The sequence below is a fragment of the Pagrus pagrus genome (genome assembly GCF_965226575.1).
Source record: "Pagrus pagrus genome assembly, chromosome: 10".
Lineage (NCBI taxonomy): Eukaryota > Metazoa > Chordata > Actinopteri > Spariformes > Sparidae > Pagrus > Pagrus pagrus.
In genome coordinates, this window is record NC_140194.1 from 17,889,083 (window position 1) to 17,911,824 (window position 22,742).

At 39.3% G+C, this 22,742-nt stretch overlaps 2 protein-coding genes across 4 annotated transcripts in view; one reads left to right on the forward strand and one right to left on the reverse strand.

The window, feature by feature from the left end:
* Positions 1-14,877, forward strand: part of LOC311263988 (uncharacterized protein) — a 174,659-nt gene extending 159,782 nt beyond the window's left edge. For both annotated transcript variants that reach the window (XR_014623425.1, XM_084364466.1), the window contains one exon: positions 14,789-14,877. Coding sequence is in view for 1 of the 2 variants with exons in the window: in XM_084364466.1 (XP_084220592.1) it covers positions 14,789-14,801 (13 nt within the window). In the remaining variant the exon portion in view is untranslated. The remainder of the gene's footprint in view (positions 1-14,788) is intronic.
* Positions 6,719-22,742, reverse strand: part of lingo1a (leucine rich repeat and Ig domain containing 1a) — a 125,605-nt gene continuing 109,581 nt past the window's right edge. For both annotated transcript variants that reach the window (XM_084364464.1, XM_084364463.1), the window contains one exon: positions 6,719-10,767. In XM_084364464.1, the coding sequence (XP_084220590.1) occupies positions 8,908-10,755 (1,848 nt within the window). In that variant the 5' untranslated portion in view covers positions 10,756-10,767 and the 3' untranslated portion in view covers positions 6,719-8,907. The remainder of the gene's footprint in view (positions 10,768-22,742) is intronic.

Sequence of the window (22,742 nt, forward strand, 5' to 3'; positions counted from 1 at the left end):
TTAAAGGAGACATATTATGCTATTATGCAGGTGTTGGGTTACTACTAAAATAGGTTTACATGCTTTAATGCTCAAAAAACACGAGTTTTCTCATACTGTCCATTGCTGCAGCACTGTCTCCTCTGATTGGTCAGCTCAAACACGCCTGAGCCAGCCCCGCTAACAACAACAGAGCAGCTGTGCTGGGTCAGTTCGTATGTGCCAAACTAGCAACTAGACAAAAATTACGTGTGACATGGTAACATAGTCTGATGTCACCAAGTCACAGAATTAAAGGTGAGACTACTGACATGGTGTTTCAGGGGCAGTGAAGGAAAGGGGGGGAAAAAAGCAAAAGCATAACAGGTCACCTTTGAGATAAGAAGGTTAGCTAAGAATTCTGGTGCACATTTCCATCATGACAAGTCAATTTTATTTATATAGCCAAATATCACATATATGCATCAAGAGGCTTTTCAATCTGTACAGCATAGGATAGATTTCTTCGAGCCTATTTGATATCAGTTTTGATATGCCTAACTGAGTCAGCACAAACAGCATGCAACACTTACCAGAGCTGTGAAAAATTGCGTGGGAATGTCACACTTGCAGAGTTTCGACAGAAAAGCTGTTTTGATCACAGTAAGTCACAGTAAGTAAATTCAATCACACTGTATTTTGTTATTTTAAGTTGTTTCATATGTCATAGTCATGATAATTTGAGGTTGCCATGACAAAGTTTTGCAGTATGGAAGCAAGTCAGTGTTAACTGTGAGGAGTAATTCCTTCCTTCAGTAGCAAAGAGCGTTTCAAAGCTCTACATCTGTCACAGCTTTGACAAAGAAACAATTCACAACTTCGGTGAAAAGTCAAGTTATAACAAAGTTTTTCCACATTTGTACAAAACAGCCTATTAAAAACAGTATTTACTTAACACATATTGGTATTATCAAATTATGTTCTGAAGGGTATTAATCCCTTTGACCTTCTGTCAAATCTGAAAATTTCACAAAGTTATCAAAGCTTTGGTGTGGAAACAAGTCTTTTGTTGGTTATTGGAGATAAAGGACAGGATATCTCTGCCTCTGTTGCATCGAGTCTGCACATTCTTGTTTGAATCTGTCTCTTGTCGATCACTCAAACTTAATGGAAGTGTGTCAGCATTGGAGAAAGGTGTGGCTGCACCTGTTACCTCCTTGTTTAGTTTCTAACCATTAGTGACCAGGTAAGTGTTAAGGTAACTTGCTATTTTCAGCATGCAGTTGTTTCACATTGAGGGATGTGGATTTTGATTACAGTAACAGGCAGATAGCGGAAGGATGAGGGGAGTGCCACCTGAAATAGCCGCCCAATTACAGCTATATGCCAACAGTCAATTTACTGGTGAGTCAGACAAATGAAAGTAGAATACAAAATATCCGGACTTTCCCTTTAGCAAAAAAGCAATTATTAATTTTCCATGATTCAAGTGTGTCAAAACTCTTTTTCAAATTCTGCATAAATCACAACCACACTCATACCAACTACAATCAGTTTATTATTTCATTTTTTTATATATAGTAACCGATTCCTTAACATTTCTGATTTTGCATCTATAAATCCTAGTATTTTCTGTTATTTGCTTTAGCAACACTGAGATAACATGATGGCAGGAGCTCTGGAAATCTACCCAGACAGACAAAAACACAATATCAGAAGGCAGATGGATGGAAATAATGAAAAATGAAACCCATACTCACCTGCAGATATCTCGGAACAATGCTGACAAATGGGAGCAGGAGCCTGGCTGTGCTGTTTTCATCAGATCACATCGTCTATCTTGCAATGGCACCTGCCTCAGCTGCCCCATCAAATTTCAGCAGCGTGCTGTCCTTGAGGCAAGTAGGCAGAAGCCAAATTATTTGCAGACTGGTTAGCCACTCCAAGGTGAAACAACAACTGAGCTCTCAATTATTTCACAGTGGCATATTCAGGCCTTACGCAGGGGAATTGGAAATAGAACAGAATTATAGGATGGATTGGCCCCTTACCTCCTCACCTATTTACCTTGATAATAATTGCCCAGATCACCTTGGAAACACATCTGCCGGCAGACACTCTGTCCCCTAAAGTGAGCACATATTTTAGGTTCAGCACAGTCATTCGCCAGCAGTGAGTCTGTTTTAGCAGGCTGCCAAAAAGATGGTTTTAATGGCAGACAGATGCAGTCTTTTGGCTGTCACATCGTTTGAATTGGGGACTCATGACTCTTTCATGGGGTTGTTAAATAAATAAGGAGGGTAGATTGAGTTGCCTACAGAGACGTGGACTGTGGCATATGGCCCAGGCAAAAATGGGCCTCAACAGATCGCCCGTTTGGACGCCATCCTGGTCCATGCTAGATAGCCACGAGCCCGCCAAGATGGCAAAACAATAGCAAAGCAGTGAAAAGCGAGTAACAGGGGGGAGTCAGGTGGCTTTTCTTTTCTCTTTTTTAGCAGCCGTTCTCTGGGAAGTGTTTATTGACTATGCAGAACTGTCTGCTCAACATCAAAGCAACAGCTAAGTCCCCTCATGGGAACCACACCAGACATAAACCCCTGAACCCAGAAGGATCAAAGTCTCACCCACTGTTCAACTTAAAGCATATTAAATAAATATGAATATTCTGAATATTATGTCACAATATAAATAGATAACTCATGAAAGCTATCTTTCGCACACATCATATGGTAATTACTGTGGATATTTTGGGAAAATGGATTGGGAGTTGAAAACATTTTCTTTTCCTGGAAGTGAAATTATGCAAATTTACTCATCTACTACGGCAGAGAGCAATTTCCACATTCATATATTTAAATATGTATATTTGAAAAAAATAATTCTAAGTTCAAAATATATATGTGTATACTCATGTAGTTAATTACCTATAAACAAGTTTGCATATGCGTTTCAAAAATATACTTGATATATTTTTTTTTATTCCACTTCATTAAATTCATGTTCATATTTTTGTGTTTGCTGTTGAATCCCAGTATCTGCTGAGCCAGTGAGCGTCCTGTGGTAAACAGAAGGTCATTTTGACCATGACATCATCCAATAAATGTACTTGAGGATGTGCAGGACAAGTTAATATGGGATTTGGGCCTTTATCCGTCAAGCAGTGTCCAAGCTAACAATGATATAAAACAGGCCTGCCACTGTCTAGCTTGTATGGTAGCCTCTTCACTTTATCATCCAGTCAGTGGAAGTAGGTAACAAAATAAACTGTCATGTCCAGTTTCCCAACAATCCTGAAGAGAGAAATTCAGTCAACAGCCTCCAGAAACCGACACGCCGCTACTCACTCCTGAACAAAGGATGTTGCTGCTTTGATTTTGACTTTCACTGAAACAAGACGAGACACTCCTGCTTTGTTGTGTGTGTCCAGTCTCCTTAGAAGAGCTGCAAACTGTTCAGCCTTGGGGTTTTTTCAAAAGTAGGAAGTAGTCACGATGTGTATGTTCACATTAAAGCTGTTATACTGAATGTGATGTTAGTTTTAAATCATATTCATATTGGTGATTCCATATTGTTTGTATTTTTTCTACTTTCCAATATATCTTTTGATAAAACCAAGGGACACAACCACATTAAATGATATCAGTGCTAATACTCATGTGGTTTGATATATATTTTGTGTCAAAACAAGTCAGCCGCTTATATCATCACTATTTCTTAGAATTGTTTTTCAGGGTAAAGTCATGGAACATTTGTTTTACACATCAGCCTGTGCACCCTGTGTATTAAGTAATAACATTCCCTTGTCAGTCAAATCATCATGAGATCATCTGATATTTGGAAATCTGTTTAGTTAATCCTCTACTCGTTCCTCTTCTTTTCCACGTACAGTACATGAAGTGATCCATTTTTGATATGCCACAGTCCAACGATGTCGTTCAGAAAGTAATTGTATAGGCAATCGATATAGAAAAATAAAATAAAAACTGAAGTGATCATTTAATGAAAGAAAAAAAGAACAAAGTTGTCCCATGTGACTTTTTGAAAAGCTTTCAGGCTATGTGAAACTTAACTTCATGTTTTTCTGTTTTTATCTTCAAATTTTGTTTGCTGCCATATCCCATTTTGCCTTAAATGATGCGTGAAAATGACTATTTGCAGCAGATGAAATTTTACAACAGTGAAGCAATAAACTCTAGACAACCACACCACTCGAAGTTCAGCGTAATAAGTTCCATTGTTCTAAGCTGAATTCATCCCATTACATCTTTATACAGTTTTTCTTTACACTCGCATAACAGGCATTTCAATGCTTATAATAACATGCTTATACTTATATAATATTTCACCTATTTATGAGAAGATGTGTTTGGGTTTTGTAATAGGCAATAGCCAAATTACAGTAAATCCATATAACAATTTATGCTGCGCCTCTAGTTTTTATCATTTTGACATCTTGAATATGTGAGTTGCCACTTTCAGAAGAATGATTATGACTTGTGTTGGTTCTAGTATGGTCCTTTTTAAAGCCCCATTAGGACCCGAGAGCTTTTCTTTGTATACAGTATCTTCTGTTTGCAACAGTATCTTGAGTGACTGAGCAGTTATAAGCAGGATAGAGACAAGTTACTGTATAACACTTCCATTTTTGAAAATAATAATTCTTTCTATTTAAGTTGCAATATGTAAGAATTTTAGTTGACAACATTAAAAAAAAAATACTAAAATTATCATCAGGAAGTGGAGAAATAAGAGTTATGATATTGTGATGTCTGTATTGTGTTGCAGAGATATCTACTGAAGTTAGTATGCTAATCTAAGATAGCCCCAACCCATCCTTGTCCAATGCTCCTGTGTTAGTGATGTAAATACCCACAAGGCCGAGCTCCGAGTTCCCTGCATGGCTAACTGAGCTAACAGCAGCTGCCCCCTATTTGTTTTGCGTATGAATTCGATAATTGGCGAATTATTGCGTATTCCACCTTTAAAAATAAATGGTTAATAACATACAACGTATATAATTCCACCTGCCATACCGTGTTACAGGTATAATTTAAATAATTAATTTACTGTTCAACTGTATGGATAAATCATATACTTATAGATAGCAGCAAAAGGGCTTTTTATTGTACCTAAACATTATACCTATACCTTTATATGCTGTAATCTACAACCATGTAGATATTGCCAGCATTAATTGTAACACTAATATACAAAATTTACTTTGATGCAGCTCCCTAATTAAAGTGATTTAGATTTAAGCCCTTTCAATTAGAGGAGTGGCGTTTCAGATAAAATGAAGAGTACATTTGATTCCCATTCAATTATGCCTTTTCCATTAAATAACTATTGGAATTAGGTTGTGTTTTAACTAATTGGCTAGCATTGCTGAAGTACGTGTAAGTACGGTTTGACTGACAGTGACAAAAATATAGGGGAATTAACATACAGTAGGTGTAATATGGAAAGCCAGACCTAAACTAAGGCTTAAATTAGGCCCTTTGATATGGATATGAGAAACAGCCTTCCAGCCATTAGTTTAGATTCCACATCTAAACATAAATCTCAACAGACTTGCTTTTTATTTTAGGCATCTGAAGCTTCTATTGTGTGACAGCGGCGCCGCCAACAGCAAATTCACACTTTTGTTTGCTTACATGCAGTGTTTCCCAAATGCCATTAAGCACATGGATTTGGATGAGCGTAAGGAACACCCAGAGGTGTGTCTGCATTTTCATGCTCAGTTGAGGAGAGACGACTTGTCGCACAGTGTCAGAATCCATCAGCTTGTTCCTGACCTAGAATTTTAAGCACAGATCTAATATCTGAGGAACGAAAACAATGGATGTCTCCATTACTCCCCAGGGCTCCGAGGCCTCAAGAATAGCTTCTCTCCTCTTCTATTCTGCCTGTCTGTTTTCAAGTCAGAAGATAAATGAGCATGCTTTGATACAGCTTGAGGGGAAAAAAGAACGTCAAAAGTCCCCATGGAGTCCTAACCAAGGAAGCAACGATGTGAAATAAAAAGGAATGGGACAGAGATCCAAACTTAATGCAGAGCAGCACCGTGTTTCGTGAAACTAGGCTGTCCTAGTCGTATCCCTGGTCATTTCCCATAACCTTCAAAGGGTAACCTAATTTGCTCATGTTTCGCTAAAAGACATCCCAGAATAAAACTTGTATTCAATGTTAAACAGCTTCTATTTTTTGTTTCATTTAGAAACTTCACTAACTAATTATTACTCAACCAAGATTTTCTCTTTAAGATTGTGTACAGAGTAAATTAAAAATATTCTCCAAACATACCAATGTGTGTGATCCTTTACTAATGGTGGTTAATTAATGTTTAGAGGCCAGGCAAGGAAATAAGTGAACTACCAATGCCCCTGTAAACAAGTAATTAGCACTGAAACGTATGATGTTAAATTACATTGCAGTCTGCATCATCGTTTAATGAGGTATTCAATCAAAGAAATCAAACATAATTTGGTCACTGATACACAAGAAATAAACGCAGATGATCTGCTAGACTTCAACTGGTGCGTGGCCAGCAAAACATTAAAGGGGGATATTTCACTCTTGCTGTCTTTAAAATAAATTTGAATTTATCTATGTATGTATTCATGGAGAAGATACGAGGGTGGCCTGTGAGTGAAAATATTAAAGGAGTCATCAATGTGTAATTGGCAGGAACCAATGTGATTTAAACCCCACAGATACACAGCACAAACCACACCTATAAATTAAGATAGGACCATGATGTGTTTAAAAAAGTCCATAGATTGTTTAATACAACATACCATATTCTCAACAATTCAACATCAACAAAATTTTGTTAATTAAAAAAAAAATCTGCATATTACCTTTATTGCACAGAACAATTTGAATGTATTTTCCATAGATTTCTTTTTTAGTACCTTTTTTTTTGTAAAAAGTTGGCTTGGACTACACGGTCAATATAGTCCAGGGTCAAAATAAAAAAAAAGGAATAACAGAAACAAAAAAAGAACAGAATCCCGAGATCACTCGGGATCAAAAAGGCTAGGTACAGTAGCCACACTTTGAACGAAGAGAGCATTCATAATCAGCAAGAGGGAGAACCATGAGCCATATTCAGTGTTTTTTTTTTTCCTTTATGCAAAACGGATTACACCAAAGCTGCTTCAGATTGCTCCATGGGTGAAACCATCTGTGTCACCCCTCCCATCTGCATATTCTGTCCATACTTCCATCCCATTACTGTGTCGTTGTCTGTAATGTCATCCATCATAAATAACTTAGCCTTTATCCTCACACACGTTTGCAAAGCCCAGCTGTCCACAGTGTGTTCTTGAGAAGGTAAGGCTGTAACCTCAGATTTTATATGCAGGGCCAACTGGGAGCGTGATATGCACAGTTCTTTTTCCCCTGACAAACATTGCACATTTCTGGGGAATAGCAAACCTGTAAATGATCCTGGAAGGTAATATTTCCATGGCTTTAATGGGGGGAGCATCGGCATAAATAAATCATTGATTTCATTAAACAATCAAGAAAAATAACCAGCAATGAAAGAAATATTCTACAGCTTGAGGAGCACATTGTATCCAAAAAACATGAGCACCACAACTTGTATTCCTCTCAATCATGTTGAGCACAAATAATACCATTACATAATCATTTTTGAAATGCCATTTAAAGTCAGGGATAAGAGCCTGCAGTATCAAGGTACTAATGCAAACCATTCTGTTTGCTCGCAAAATTGTAGGATAGATGCTGCATCTATTGTAGGTACAGAGCATCTAACAACGACATCTCACATTTCCTTCTGTTTCATCTGAAGATCAGGGATGAGTGACACTGATACTGATATCAGATACTGGGCTCGAAATGTTCTATTAGAGAAATTCCCCAGTGCTAAAATCATATACCAAGAGCCATATTTAACAACAGGATTTCCTGCTACTTTTCAATAATCTAATACTAAATATCATTTATCTTTCTAAAAATAAAATTCTTGTAACAGACCATCAGGCTGATTTTTACAGCACAGTACTGATAATTGGTTTCAATAGTAATAGTTCCACTGATGCATCCCTATTTGACTGAATTTATGTATTTTCAGAGCACCTATTTTTGTATATCATTCGGTTTTTCAGGCCACATAATGACCAATGTAAACTGTTTTACAGTACAAATCATTGAATTTTCTTGGTCGGGAAGAGGGCTATGGATTAGCTGCTGTGACATTCAAATATGTTTTATATAGTACATCACTAACAGTTTTGCTCCTCCTTTAATATAATATATTGTGTATTTCTGCTAATTCCTGGGGCACACATTTGCAATAATTTTCATCAGGTATTGTGACACAGATATACATTGATTGATTACAGAACAATCATCACTGTAAGAAACAAAAAAGACCATATGTAGCACATAGTATTCACAAATGTAACACTGATGAATTGTAATGATCATGTACTTGAAATGCATCAACGTTGTATAAATGTGCTCATCAACCCATACAAATCTCAGTCATAGCTTGACATCTAACCTCGGAAACAACAAAACAAACACTAAATAAAAAATACAGACAAAAAACAGCAATGGCCAAAATATGATCTGCTCCACGATTCTGGCTGCTTGAAGTGTTTTTCTTTTCTGGTATATTTATCCCGGTATAAATCCACAGAAATATGAACTGCTTATGACAAATCTGACTTTCAATGAATGCCCTTCACAGGCCTTGTAGAAACCAGCAATGCACAGTAACACTGGGTGTGCTTTCATTCCCTCTCACTTGATAAAGTCAGGAAGTGCCCTCCTCTTCAGTACATCAGTCAGGAAAAAACATATTACTCTATGTTCACAGACCAGGATCCACAGGTTTGTAGGAGTGGAAAGAGAATGTCTTCTTTTCCATTTGTCTTATTTTTGAGTTCAAAATGAATAAATTCCACAGCTCCGTTAAATCATTTTCATGTTAAACTTGCGAGGAGCGTCGACTGTGCTGCTGCTCATGCCAGCGTCCGATTTCCGTGGCACATACTCGATCTCGATGTTGTGCTTCGTGTTGCCTTTACCTCTGCTCCAGAGGAAGAGCAGCACCAGGCAAAACAAGACGACACCGAGAAATGAGATGAAGCCCATTGTGGTCGCAATGATCAGTGTCTTTATATCAAAGGGGAAAGGGACATTGGCTCTTGTACCGTTAGCACCAGTTTCTGTGGGCTGGTTGGAAATGAAGGCAAAAGTCTTGTTGGGCTGGTGTGGCCAGTCAGGCGAGTAGCTATGGATGTGCAGGTGAGCAAGAGAGGTGTCATTTCCGCCAGCGTTGCTAGCTATGCACACATATGTACCATTGTCTTGAATCTGGGCATAGCGCACCTCAAGGGTACCATCTGGCAACACTGAGAGCCTTCCAATTGTCTTGGTGGTGATGAACTTTTTCTGCGGGGAAAGCCACATTATCGCTGGAGCAGGATCTCCATCTGCTTGGCAAGCAAAATGAACAATGGCTCCCTCATCAACAAATTTCTGCTGTGGTTTGCGATCCCTAATCCTAGACTTGCGGCACGTGAAGTAGTTTGGCTGCAGAACATCAGGGAAGTCTTTAAATTCTTTGCCTTGGACAAACTCAGGGGAGGCACAGGTAGGCTGCTGCCGGTTAAAGTTCAGTCTCCAGCGCCGTCGGAAAACCCATAACAGTCGGCAGTCACAGGCCAAGGGATTATCATACAAGGCAAGGGTTTCCAGGTTGCCAACTGAATGGAAAGCAGACTCTTCCAAAGTAGTAAGAGAGTTTCCAGACACATTTAGAATCTTCAGGTAGTTTAGACCACGGAAAGAGTAGGGCTCAACCATTGCCAGTCTGCCACCTACCAGGTGAAATTCCTGCAGACGCAGAAGATCATGGAGCTTATTCCCCTCAATGGTATGGATAGGGTTATATGAAAGATTAAGAAAGCGTAAATAAACCAAGTGCCTCAGGGCTACATAAGGAATTGTGGTCAGGTTGGCATTTGCAATGGTCAGGGAGGTGAGATTTAATCCATACAAGCAATTTGGGGTCATCGTATCCAAATATGGCCAATTGGCTATTTCCAACACTTTCAGCCGATAGAGCCGTTTAAAGGAGTAATCCCGTATGACATTGATATTGAGGTGGCGCAGCCTGAGAGTGATCAAACTGTGGAGGTGGGTAAAAGCCTCTGTTGGCACAGAGGACAAGTTGCACTTCTCAAGACTCAGGTGCTCAAGGCTACTCAGGCCATGAAAAGCCCGGTGGGAGATGAAAACCAGGTCGTTATCACCCACCTCTAAAGACCGTAGGTTGTACAAATCCTGGAACATGTAGTCCAGCAGGATCACGATCTTGTTCTCACTTATGTCCAGCTGTGTGAGATTGCTCAGGCCTGTGAAGACACCGAGCTGGATAAGCTTAAGCTTGTTGCTACGCAACCCCAATGTCCGCAAGCCGTAAAGGTTGTTGAAAGCTCCAGGTTCAATGGTGGAGATTGTGTTTTCACTGAGCTCCAGGTGTTCCAGGTTAGCAAAGTTGGCAAACTCGTCTGGGTTGATGGTTCTAATGCGGTTCTTACTGAGGTCCAGCAGTTTAGTTTCTGCAGGAATGCCCTCAGGAACTGTCATGAGCTTCTTGCGGTGGCACATCACAGAGCGCTCTTGAACATTGCACTCACAGCGGGACGGACAGCCTGTGGTGGAGCCAGACAGCACAGTTCCCAGCATCAGGATCAGAATGGGCTGCCAGCAAGCCACCAGGTAGCTGTGCCCAGTCGCTTCCCCGGCTGCCATCTTATCGGTTACCTGGGGAGACACAGAGACAAGGCAAAGAATTTTGTTAGAGCATGAAATTTGTCTGTCACACTGATGAGTTCGACTACTCAAATTCACACAAAATGCTATTATCTTCTTTTGAGACAAGAGGGAAATTCAGTGCAGATTGTAAAAATTCTCAAACACAGACAATAGGGGAACACCATATGAGGTTGTATAGCATGGGTTGATACCAGTGAGCTATGGGCTGGTACTCAAATAAGCCATTCTCTGCTACATTCAGCAATTTGACTACATGTGTGGTGGAAGAGGAGGACAGCAGTATGAACTGACAGCAGGCTGAATTTGTATTGAGACACTTTCTTTTGACCACTGTGTCTATTTGCTGCCAGATGGATAGTTAAACAATCACTAGTGCTAAAAGGATGCCATTCTCATGTGACACATTTCCCGACAGAACAGAGAGGATGAATGCTGCAATATTCATGACACAGACTAAAGGTGATTAGAGGTGGGTGGTTACGAGGAATAAGGTATGTGCATGCATAATTGAGAGTGCTGACAGATTTGAATTTTGCATCGTTCACTTTTCTGGAAAGAGCTTTAAATGCAAGTAGCTGCAGTGAATGCGCAGCATTATGTTAGACCTATTTGTGATATAGAAGAAGTACTGATTCTAGCCATAAAAGCAAAATAATTCTAATAATTCACATAAATCTTGCACTGCATCCTCATTGCGTCGGCTGTGGAATGCTGAACACCATCTTCACTGCACACCTTACAACGATCAATCAGTCAGTGCTATCAACCTGATATAAAGTGAAGGGGCGCACCTTCAAGTGGAATTAACTGCATTTTTCAGACAGTAATCCAATTCATGCTGTGTAGACCCATATGCTGAGCGTATCTGTGGTTGGTTCTGGTACTAGAAAGTCTTTTTTCACCCCTACTCTTTTCTTCCTGCTTCCAGCTTGGATTTGCTGTGTAGGTTAAAAAAAACAGTAGGGGGGTGGAGCAGCAGTAGCAGGAGGACGCAATCAAAGACTGATGGTGGCAAGTGTGATGTATGTGCTGTGGCTGACACTCGGCTCACACAATCTTTTACGATAAAATATAGACCATACACCACCAGGTAATTGGATACAGAGAGATAAATGCAAGGTTTAAGAGCAAAAAAACCCAAACCGTATTTAATTTCAGTGACATCTGTTAGGATGCCTCCAGCCCTTCCACTAACAATGCAATCAACAATAGATTTTATCATCTCAGAATTTCCATGTATATGCTGAGAACGATTATGATCATTATGGAGATAAGTGAATATAGGAGCATCCTTTCTGCTTCGATTAGGAGACAATTATTCTGACACACAGGGTTCAGTGGAAAAAGGCAGATGGACTTAAAGAGTAATGGTTTAGGTTTTAATAAATAATTTAATAATAATTCAAACAATGTTATTTCTTACATTCAAGAACATGGAGTTGGATGGTAACTCACTGACTTATGTAAGAAAAAAACACAGGAACTAAATCCTTCACATCTCATTCGCGCTCATCAAGACAAGTCTCCAGGGGACTCCTGTCTATGTGTGATGGCTGTTGTCACAATACACAGAATTGCGCCAGTGCTATGAGCCTTCAGCACTTGCTCTAAATTTGTCTTTAAAGTCTATTTCTAACTGGTCACAGAGTGCTTCCTTCCGATTCACAGAAGGTGTGTGAAGAAGGATAATGCCCACTTTTGTGCTTCAGCAGATTTCATGGAACATATTACTTGTGATAGATTGAGACTGTAGAGAATTAGGGGGGGAAATCTTTCATATTATGTTTGACAGTTGTTACCCTGGTACTCCAGTACAGGAGTCCAGACCCTGTCCTCACAATAAAGAATAAACATTTTCTTGTAGAGCAACTTCCTAATCAGAAGAGATTGGTGTAATGGAGATTCATCCAGCAACTGAACTGTCTTCTTTCCAAAGCCTTCTCCGCTACCTTTTCACCTATACTTAAGATACTTTGTGAGAACATGACAGCTCCCTTGTAAGTTCTAAAAGTTATCACGGTTGCTGAAAATAGTTTCAGCTGCGAGAAGTTGTTTGCTGCTAGTGGAAAAGTCACTTTGAGAGTCAAGACCAACCCACAGAAGCTTCATCTATCATTCTGGCTTAGCCACAAACAACCGGTACTTTTACGTCTCTGCAACTGGGGAGAGGCTACGTGATCCCAGAAACCCTTTTAAAAAATTGGAATAAAAAAGTCCAAATGTCTGCAAAATTTGCTGACAGTAAGTCTTGCAGAGGCTTGAATGTGCACAGTAGCATGACATGGAACTGCTAAACCCCCTGGTTCCTCTACCAAGTGCTGTGCCAATGTGAAACACCCCCAGGACTGTTGGACTTAGTGTTCATGAGGCTCTGCGTAGTTGTTGTGTAGTCCTTTAAATAAACACTATCTTCGACCTTTGAAATTATTTCTTCATTTAGAGTGTCGCAGGGTCACACTCAATGATCTGTCTTGCCTCTAAGATTCAGGGTTCTTATATTTTCCCTCCTATCCCTATATGGACATTCTTAATTGGTTAACTAGTAAGAACAAAGTGGTGAAACAGATGTGTTACAGAAATAAGAGGCTAGGTGACACATCTGGAGCGAATGCTTTTTGTTGATCTTTTGATCAAACTTTATTTGATCAAGGCACTTCCCAATGTTTCCACCATCTGTGCCCGTCTCCTCTGTACTTTTCATCAGTGGATTCATGTCACTATACACACACATTTATAAAGTCCCAAGATGAATGACATTACAATTATTTCTGCATAACTTTTAAACTTTTTAACTTATTATTATCTCTCGACAGATATCATTAACAGTTCAAACATTTATTAGATTATTCTTCTGCCTGACACTTCTTACTTTTTAGCAAATAAATCTCACTCTATTTACTGTTGTTTCTTTGGTTTGTTCCTGGGTGGTTTAGGTAAGGAGGCATGCAAGTTTTGTAATCATTGACCGGCACTGATTCTTTTATTTTTTGTCCATGTCTTCTCTGAGCTGCTTTTGTCTTAATTCTGCAGCCTAGCAGAGCTACAGTCTGGGGTTTGCTCGTTTTTCTGTCCTTTTTGACACAGTTAATTAAGGGGTGACATGGAACTCCATTGTGGTCACCACTAATAACTTTTGTCCCACTGAACCAATAGACAACTGGACATCAGACTCAAAAAAGGGGGTTTATGGGTTAGATTTACTCCACTCAATTTATTTGTATTGCCTCTGAGGTCAAAGTTCAGATTGGGGATTTGATGATACCATCTGTAATCAAGTGAAACCAAGTGATTTCAGAGATGATTGTACGTCTGAGATCAGACACCTGCACCAGTGCCTGCTGTGCTCCCTCTCGCCTCCAGCCATGCTTAATCATTCTTATTCCCTAACCCACATTGATCAAGTCAGTGCTGAGCGCTGTGAGATGGATTGGTGTGAAGCTTTGTATGGCATGCTTAGACACCTAAGAAGAAGGAGTGTCCTTATCACAAGCTCAATTTCATCTGTCACCCTCTATCATGTGGCTATCGCATATTGGATATCAGTCAATGAGATGCTATTATGTCCAACTCTATTACCACTGACAGTCAAACCCAATCAGCAAAATGATCAAATCATAATCCGTTGTTGGTAAAGCTCTGTGACTGCAACTTCAGCAGGTTATGAACCCCAGCCAGGCTTCTTAATGAGTCGTCGCACTCCTTTACACATGTTCAAAATCCCCATAAAATAACACAGCACTTGATTACTAAATCATCATACATCAGAATTTTTCAAGTTCCATTAGGAAGAGACAATGCTACTCAAGCTTTTACAGTCATTCCCTCAAAATGTCTGCCTGTGTTTTTTTTCATGACAGAGCAGCTTTGACATTTATTGCACATGGCTTCAGTGGCAAATATGCAGCGGAACAAGGAAAGACGGGGACACATTAAGATGAAGAATGCCATCCACGGGTAAACATTTGCAGCTCTGTTTTGTTAATGATCTGGTGTTATCATCCCCTTGCAGGCATGCGGTCTGAATGCAGTTCTTCATTGCAATCAGCACTCCAGTGAGATCCCAGAGAATTACATTAATTGAGGTGAAGTGAGAGGGGGCGTGCTTCTCAAAGGAGTGAACGTGGTCGAGGAGAAGTGAGACAACAGTGCTCGATAAATGAGGACCCACTGGTCCACGACCAGTAATAACTAGATCAATGAATGGTGAGATTAATGCCTTTATGACAGAATCCACTGGGATCCTGAAGATGTTGCCTCATATCAAGAAGTGGATGGTGCCCTATGCTCCTATTACTAGAGAGTGGCAGAAGAGTAGCCAACTCATCAGCGGACGGGCAATCATAATTAAACGGACAATGAGTACGATTTTTAGTGTCCCTTTGTACATAATAACTCAATGTGTATCAGTGGTGGTTCATTGGTCACTCAGTTAGACTACCTCTAATTCAAGTTTTAATCAATTCTTAACTGTTATGTTCCAAATTAAAGGTCATATTGATAACCTTTTTATGAGCCAACCAACATTTCCGTGTGGGCCCCAAATGGGCGAAATGGGATCTGCACATTATATTTTATGGTTCCAAGTGGGTTTGTCTGCAGGGTCCATGCTGGCCCCACCTGGGTTTGCCCAAAGGTGGCCCACATGGACATGTTGGCTAGTTTGTTGAAAAAAACTTAAAAATGGTTTCTACAGTATGCACCCAACATATCGTACTGCCCTAACGTTAGCTAACTAATCTTAGCAATGATAACTTTTGCTAGCTAGTGTTAGCAACATTAGGTAGTGCAACAAACTGGCAACCACTTGAGGAGGCAGGTGATTTGAACAACTGTGATGTTGTTGAATAACTGTGAATGCCACATTTTGTGACTGAATGTTATCGATAACACCTTTAAGAAAGATTTACCATCCGACAGTTTCATTCAACCTTCTTTACGTGGGATTTATCAGAACATCCTTATGTTTTTATTGTGGGACCCAATAAAAAATCAATTTGGAACCCAGTCTAATAACGATATTGTTCTTCAGGACAGAACATTTATTTTCTGCAGTTTATCTTAAAATATCATTTCCATTTGATTCTGTTTGTCTTTTTAAAGAATGAATAGCTTTTGGACTCAATATAGTTAAAATCTACGGCTCCATGTTGAACAGATTGTATGCACTTATTTGTAACAACTTTTTTTAATTGCTCTCTGCCTACATGTAGCTTTCACATACAACCTGCCATCACTCCACTAAATCTTGCTCCATTCGTCTAATTGAGGCTGTCTGTCAACATTCAGTAATCCTCAATAAGTACAATCAAACGCAGGTGTTGGCAGGCATTGTTAAGACTTAAAACCACGCCCAATGCTTTAGTATACCTGTCACAAACCATCACTCCTGAGCCGTGTTAAATGCCATAGTTAAATACCTGTAAGCTACTGGAAAATCCCTGAGATGATGCTGACCTTATCTGCAGCACAAAGTGTTAAAAGCCTTTAAAGCCCATTCCTCTGCAAACTGCTTATTCAGCTGCCGGGCTAATCCAGAATTTTACTTACTGTACTATTTGCATGCCTTTGATAGTCAGTATGCAACAATTTGCTGTAAGCAGTTGTCACTATCCCACATATTCTCCTTAAGCACATATAACAAATTCATGCGGACCAGTATGCAGCTACAGCATTACCACCATTTTTTGTAATTTGAAAACTAATCTTTTTAATGAATAATTTGTATATCCTAGGAAACAAAAATATTATACCCATCTACTGAGATGATAAGTTAAACTGCCTCTTAAGATGCTTATTGGTTCAATTCTAAGTAGCAGCTTGGAGTTATAGCACAGAACATGGATATTGACAGCCACATTTTGGCTAAATCCATTTTAACCAGGGGTATCTGACCTTTAGCTCCCCAAGTAAGATCACTTTCACACTGCTATAATGTCGCCTAGCTGAATTTTCGAGAGAAAGGTTACCCTAGTGTCATTGAGAAGCTAAGCTGCCTGGTGGGATAGCTGGCTGGAGCCGGGCCTGTGAAATGGCAGGGCTTAAATGTAAGCCGACGCCCGACAGATGGACAGCAAAGCCCTAATCCAGGCGAAGAAGCTGGTTGGTGCAACAAGGTGCAGAATTCCTACAGTGGCCAGCTGTTGTCCTGACGAAACTCTGCCATGAAACCTGTCTACATGTCCCTGCTGAACTTCACCTCGAAAAAGGGCCATTTACTGCTTCTGTGCAGGTACCCTGCAGACTGATGCAGCCACAGATACTTTTAAGAAGAAAAGATCAGATTGAGGGCGACTAGGAAAGCATCAACAGCATGCACACGTTGGAATTGATAAAACTATTGATACTGATTGATTGAGTGATTTAAATGGGGTAGCACAATATTAGGAATACTTCTCCATATATGGCTATGTATGTCTAACGTTCTCTCTGCTATACTCTCACTTAAATAAATGTTACAATAATAAAAGGTTATGAAAAGGATGCAGCACCATATGTGTTACACTGTTACTTTTTGAAATTACCAATTTTGTCCCCATCCCTTTTTAAAAGCATAATAGGTTAATAATGTGCTTAATAGGTTAATGAGTTAAGTAAGTTAAAAAGAGCATGCACCAAGAAATGTTAACTACAAATGAGATTATGCAATCTTTTTCCCACCATAATTATCTACTTTGACCTCAGACCATCCCCTAATTACGTTGCCTAAAATCACATATGATGAAGAACATTTAAAAAGTGTTTCATTCATCTGAGCCCTCATGTCCCTGACACTTTTCAACACAAAGTGTTGGAGCACAAATCAAGAGCAACACAAATAGTCTTCAAAATTAGCCTAGTTGAATTAACTGGTAAAAGAGTAAAGGTGATGGAACTTTTCTTGTGTTCTTGTGTTTCTTGTCTGATCCAGAGGTGATACTGTTTGTCCTAAAAACACTGCTGTCCATCCATTTTTAATGTTTTTAATATGGGTGATGTAACTAATCAATGACATGTGTTGTTGTTATTGCTGTCGTGGTCAGGGTTAAATGGTTTTCTTGTATCTGTTGTATTTTCTTTTTAGTATTATTTTCATGTTTGGAAATATTATTTAATTAAACTACTTCGACAGGAATCGTCTTTAATGAACTGGGTTTTTCCTTCAAATGATTTTGTTAAGTGTCAATGTGAGTTTAGCAATAAATCAAACCAATTTCTAGTAATAATGGCGAAAATCCTTAATTTCCAAATGGGGGACACTGTGTACAAAGATTGTTCAGACATCAGTAGTTTGATTGTGGTTGTTAAAGATCTAAAAGTCATGTTTCATTGCACCCAAATTCACCAATGCTCCTAATTTGGGCTCGTTTTTTTACAGATGTGGTTGGGTGTTATCTTGTGAACGAAGGAGCGTGCGTCCTCATGTGATGCTCCATCGTTATGAACCTCATTAGCCTCATCTCCCCGGCTCCGTTTAGAGAATCACCATTAATTTTCGGTTCTTAAGGAGATGTGTTTTCAAAGAGGAACAGCCTCCAGAATGTCAGACTTTTATAAAGAAGATCCAGGATTTTGGAGGGACTCAGATCAGTTAACTAATGAGAATCCATGCTCATTCCTACAACATCCAAAAAAGAAAATAACAAAGAAGCCTGCCAATAGATGGTTTAGAGGAATAACACAAAATCAGATCCTAATCAAAGCCAGATTAGATTGACATTCAAGTACGATGCTCATGCTGTTTGTGACAAATAATGCTCACAGTTATATTCTATCACGATCTGACTACATAACATTATTAAAAAAGCTATAGATATTCAAGTGATGCTGACTAAATCATGACAGTATTTTTTCTGTGTATGCTTTTATGAATCATATCTGTTATCTAACATTCATCTTGTTTATAGAAGCATTATAATATTTCGCCTCAACTGAGTGTGGGAGGTATGAAACAATCTAAGATAAAACTCTGAAGCTTTCTGGATATGAGAGCTCCACAGGAGCACATCTTCACTGGTCATTTCACCTGAAAGAAAAGTAAGCATTTGATAATGACACTTCAATCAAGTCTCAAGCTGCCCGTCAGACCAGGAAAAGGCAACAACAAGACAGCTGTATCAAACTATTAACAACCAATATAACAAATCAATTTTAAAAAGATCTATCTCCTCGCTCTAAAAGCAAACAATTTAATCTCTACTGATATAACCTTGATCAAATTTCCTCAGTGCCTCTTAAGTGCAGCAATAGAGGACACAGCTGTTCTGATATTAGCTTTGATTCATGTGAAGATCAGTTTTTGCCGTGAATTTATATGTTTATTGAAGCCTGTTAAGCGTATAAGCATCAAAAGTGAAGCTATACAAGCAAGTAAACTAAAATGTGTAAATCAAATACCAATGCTAAAATGAAACAGTAAAATAGTGATTCTAAAACAGCACATATTGTTTGTCTACAATCTGCTACTTCTGAACTAACAAGGTTGAGAGTTGAGCAGCTTGCAGCTCTGTGAGGCTCTAGACACAGGACTGCTTTGGGCTAAGCGCTAGCATCCGAATGCTAAAATGCTCACAACAGCAAAGGTAAATACAGACTTTTAGCAGGTATACTTGTTCAGTGTGTTAGTTTTCGATATTTTTCTGGCATACTCCATACAACTTCAATCACTTGTTAACAATGATAGGGGAATTTTGGTTCAATAAAGGTCACCACAATACCATCAGTAAACCATTTGTTAATTTTCCCTGCATAAATCCTATTAATCACACTTACTTTAACTAATATTTTTCCAGTCATCCATGCCCCCCTGCAGTGGCTCATATTCATCCACAGGGGGGGTCCCACACCCCAATTTGAGAACCACTGATTTAGCGTGGCAGCATGTTAACGGTTCCTAATAAGCACTAGAGACGAAGTACAGCTGAGGTAAATGATCAGTTCTGCAGTTATTTGGTCATAAACCAAAGAATAGGACACATTGAAATTTCGACCTGGTAATGGTGCTTGATGAAAAGCCAGAGTATCACCAAAATGATTAAAGTACTATAAATATGCACTCCTGATTGGTCGTATCCTGTCGTATGTATTATAGCAGCTTCAGTGCATTTCGAGTGTTTGGCAGCAGAGAGTAACTAAGCAGAACAGCTAGATCGTAAAAGATTGAGCTCCCCCAGAGAGAGCTGCTGGAATGGCCGTTTCCTTTTTTTCCCCCCCAAGGCTGAGAGAAAAATACTCCACAGGCAGGAGAGCTGCTGCAAACACACACACACACACACTCACACAAACAGACGCACACAGATGCTGTTATAAAATGTCCGTCTGTGTATTGCTTTGTCCCATAAAGCTGCATCCCCCCGCTCTGAGGCCCGATATTTTTCAGTTGGGGGACAACTTGCTGACAGAGACTGGAGGCGATTGTGTCACAGGGTCACACGGTCACACATGGACTCTTCTACAAACGCCGCAGGAGATGCCAACCTTCAGTGCTCTTGAGTACCACTTGCTGCTACACTGGCAAAACTGAAAACACTGCAGCCGTGGCGATAAATGTAGGAGAAACAATATCCGGTGAAGGTCACAGGGCTCGTACTTGTGAATTTTATACTGGATACTGATCTTGGATGAGTGTTTTTACGTGTGGGATGAACCTGGCTTGTTCCAGTTTGTTTAGTTTGCAAGACTGAGAGGCCAGCACTAACAAGGTCCCACGAGGTGCTTTAAGAAAGTCTGTCTCAAGCAGTGGGCCAAAGAGGATTTGTTTTTTGTTTTTCTTTTCACGCAGAATTTCTAGAGATACTATTTTATTACATTTTCAGATCACAAACTTTGTTTCACTGATAACAACAAGAAATGGTTATAAAAAGGTAAGAGTGCATAAGGCCAGATGCCGAAAGACTAAAGACACGTCACTGCTGCAGTGAGTATTAGAATAATCCATTAGTCACTTAATAGAACACTTCTAACAAGTTTGGTAAATGATTAATCATTTAAGTGATTTATTAAACAAAAATATCAATTGTTTGCTTGTTTTAGATTCTTAAAGGTAAAATTTTCATCATTAGAAGTAAATATCTTTGGCTTTTCGCCAGACAAAACAAACAATTGTGAAGCAGCTACATGAAACACTAAGTTGCTCCTCACTGTGTGCTTGAGCCTAATTATGCAGATATTTACAACAAAGACACATATTTTGCTGCTATTTGCAAACAGTTACTTACATCTCTGCAGCAGACACAAGCTTATTAAAGGTTATTTCAAACTAATTGTTCATGGTACTTAAGTCCTGCTTTGGATCTTCAGTAAACAAAGCAGTCCCTGAGGCAGAATTAAAACTTAAATGAAAATAGCCCCAAATATTTCTCATTCTGCGAAGCTGCTTTGCGGATACTAAAAGAAAAAAAATTATGCGACTGATTGCACTGCACATAACAAATAAAATATCACTTTTGTCAACTCCTTGTCATCAAAAATTAAGAAACTCTTTCCTTTTCCAACATACAGTACCCAGCAGCTTATTATTAGGAAGAAACACTGAGGTCTCACCATTATTATTGTAATGAATTCACAGGCTACTGTGCGAAAAGCAAAGGAGCTTAGGAAAATAACATGTCCTCCCATCGCTGCTTTGATGAGCAGCAATGAAAACATTCACTTTTGTAATCAGCCATTTTTTTTTCACCTACATCAGACATCTACTTTTATTTTTTGCACAATTTTAAATCCAATTTTGATTAAAAGTTGAATGAAAGAGAATCAAACCAAACTGCATTGTATAATGAGGGTTAGCCACCTGAAAAAATGAACTTGTGTGCTCGCTTCAGTTGTTTTTGTTACAATAATCACATTAAAGGTTTTCTTTTGAGTATGATTACTTTTTCTGTGTTTTTACGTATGGCAGTCAATTAAAGTTACAGTATGTATGACCTAGAAAATACACAACAACAAAGTCTGTGTCAACTCACTCACACATCCAGCCACAGCATCCGAATGTATTTAAATAATCCAGTTTATGCTCGGAATAAATCATTCATGAGTGATGAGTTAATGTTATGCAGCTAAATCGAGCCCTTACCTCTTCTATCCCGCATAAGACGTCGTGTCAGATTTAATTTAAGAATGACGGTACTTAAATCAAAACAGTCCTCAAGTAGTGCTGTTGGGGAAGAATCGTTTTTTGAAAGGTGAAGACATTAAAATTGTTAAACTCGACATAAGAACCCTACTGAACATCTCCAAAAAAATATTAATTCAAGGGTGGGGGGAGGATAAATGAACGTTTTTCGAGGGGGAGTCTGAACATATTATTCTTCTCACTCAATTTGAGAGTGAATAAATTTTTCCCTTAGATGAAGTGAGTGGATTTGGCAGTTGCCCTGGGAGTGTGTGTGTGTGTGGTGGATGGGGGGGTGTTTGTATTTGGGCGAGCTCTTATGCCGGCTTAAGGAACAACCGCTATATCAACTCATCCATATACATCTGTAGCTTTAATAGCTGCAAATGCACCGCAAGCTACACTGGTTCCTCAATTAAGGAAGTCAACACGGAAACGTGCCTTCATTTCATAATGAATAATTTAGGCTGTGTCTTATTGGCTGGCAGGAAGTGTGATGGGCACAGTGTGAGGCGGCTCAAGGCCATATTGACTTTAATTGTGACTGGCATCTACAGGCTTTCCTCCCAGTGTGGAGAAGAAAATGTCCGCTCTGCTTAGCTGGCCCTGCAGCTCGCAGTGAGGCCTTTAAAGGGAAATGAGCTGTAATTAGTTGATAGAGAGGTGACCCCAATGCAGAAAATGCCACACTAAGGCACGGGGATCAGACACTGGAGGATAAGGCTGCTGCCCTCTCTAGCAAAGAAAAGCATCTGATTAAAGGAGAGCTCCAACTATGCAGGGATTATTTTCACCATTCATTAGTGTATGTCAGGATCTATATACTGGCATAAATGATAAAGAAATGCTTGTCAGAGTGAAAATGACTGTTGGAGAA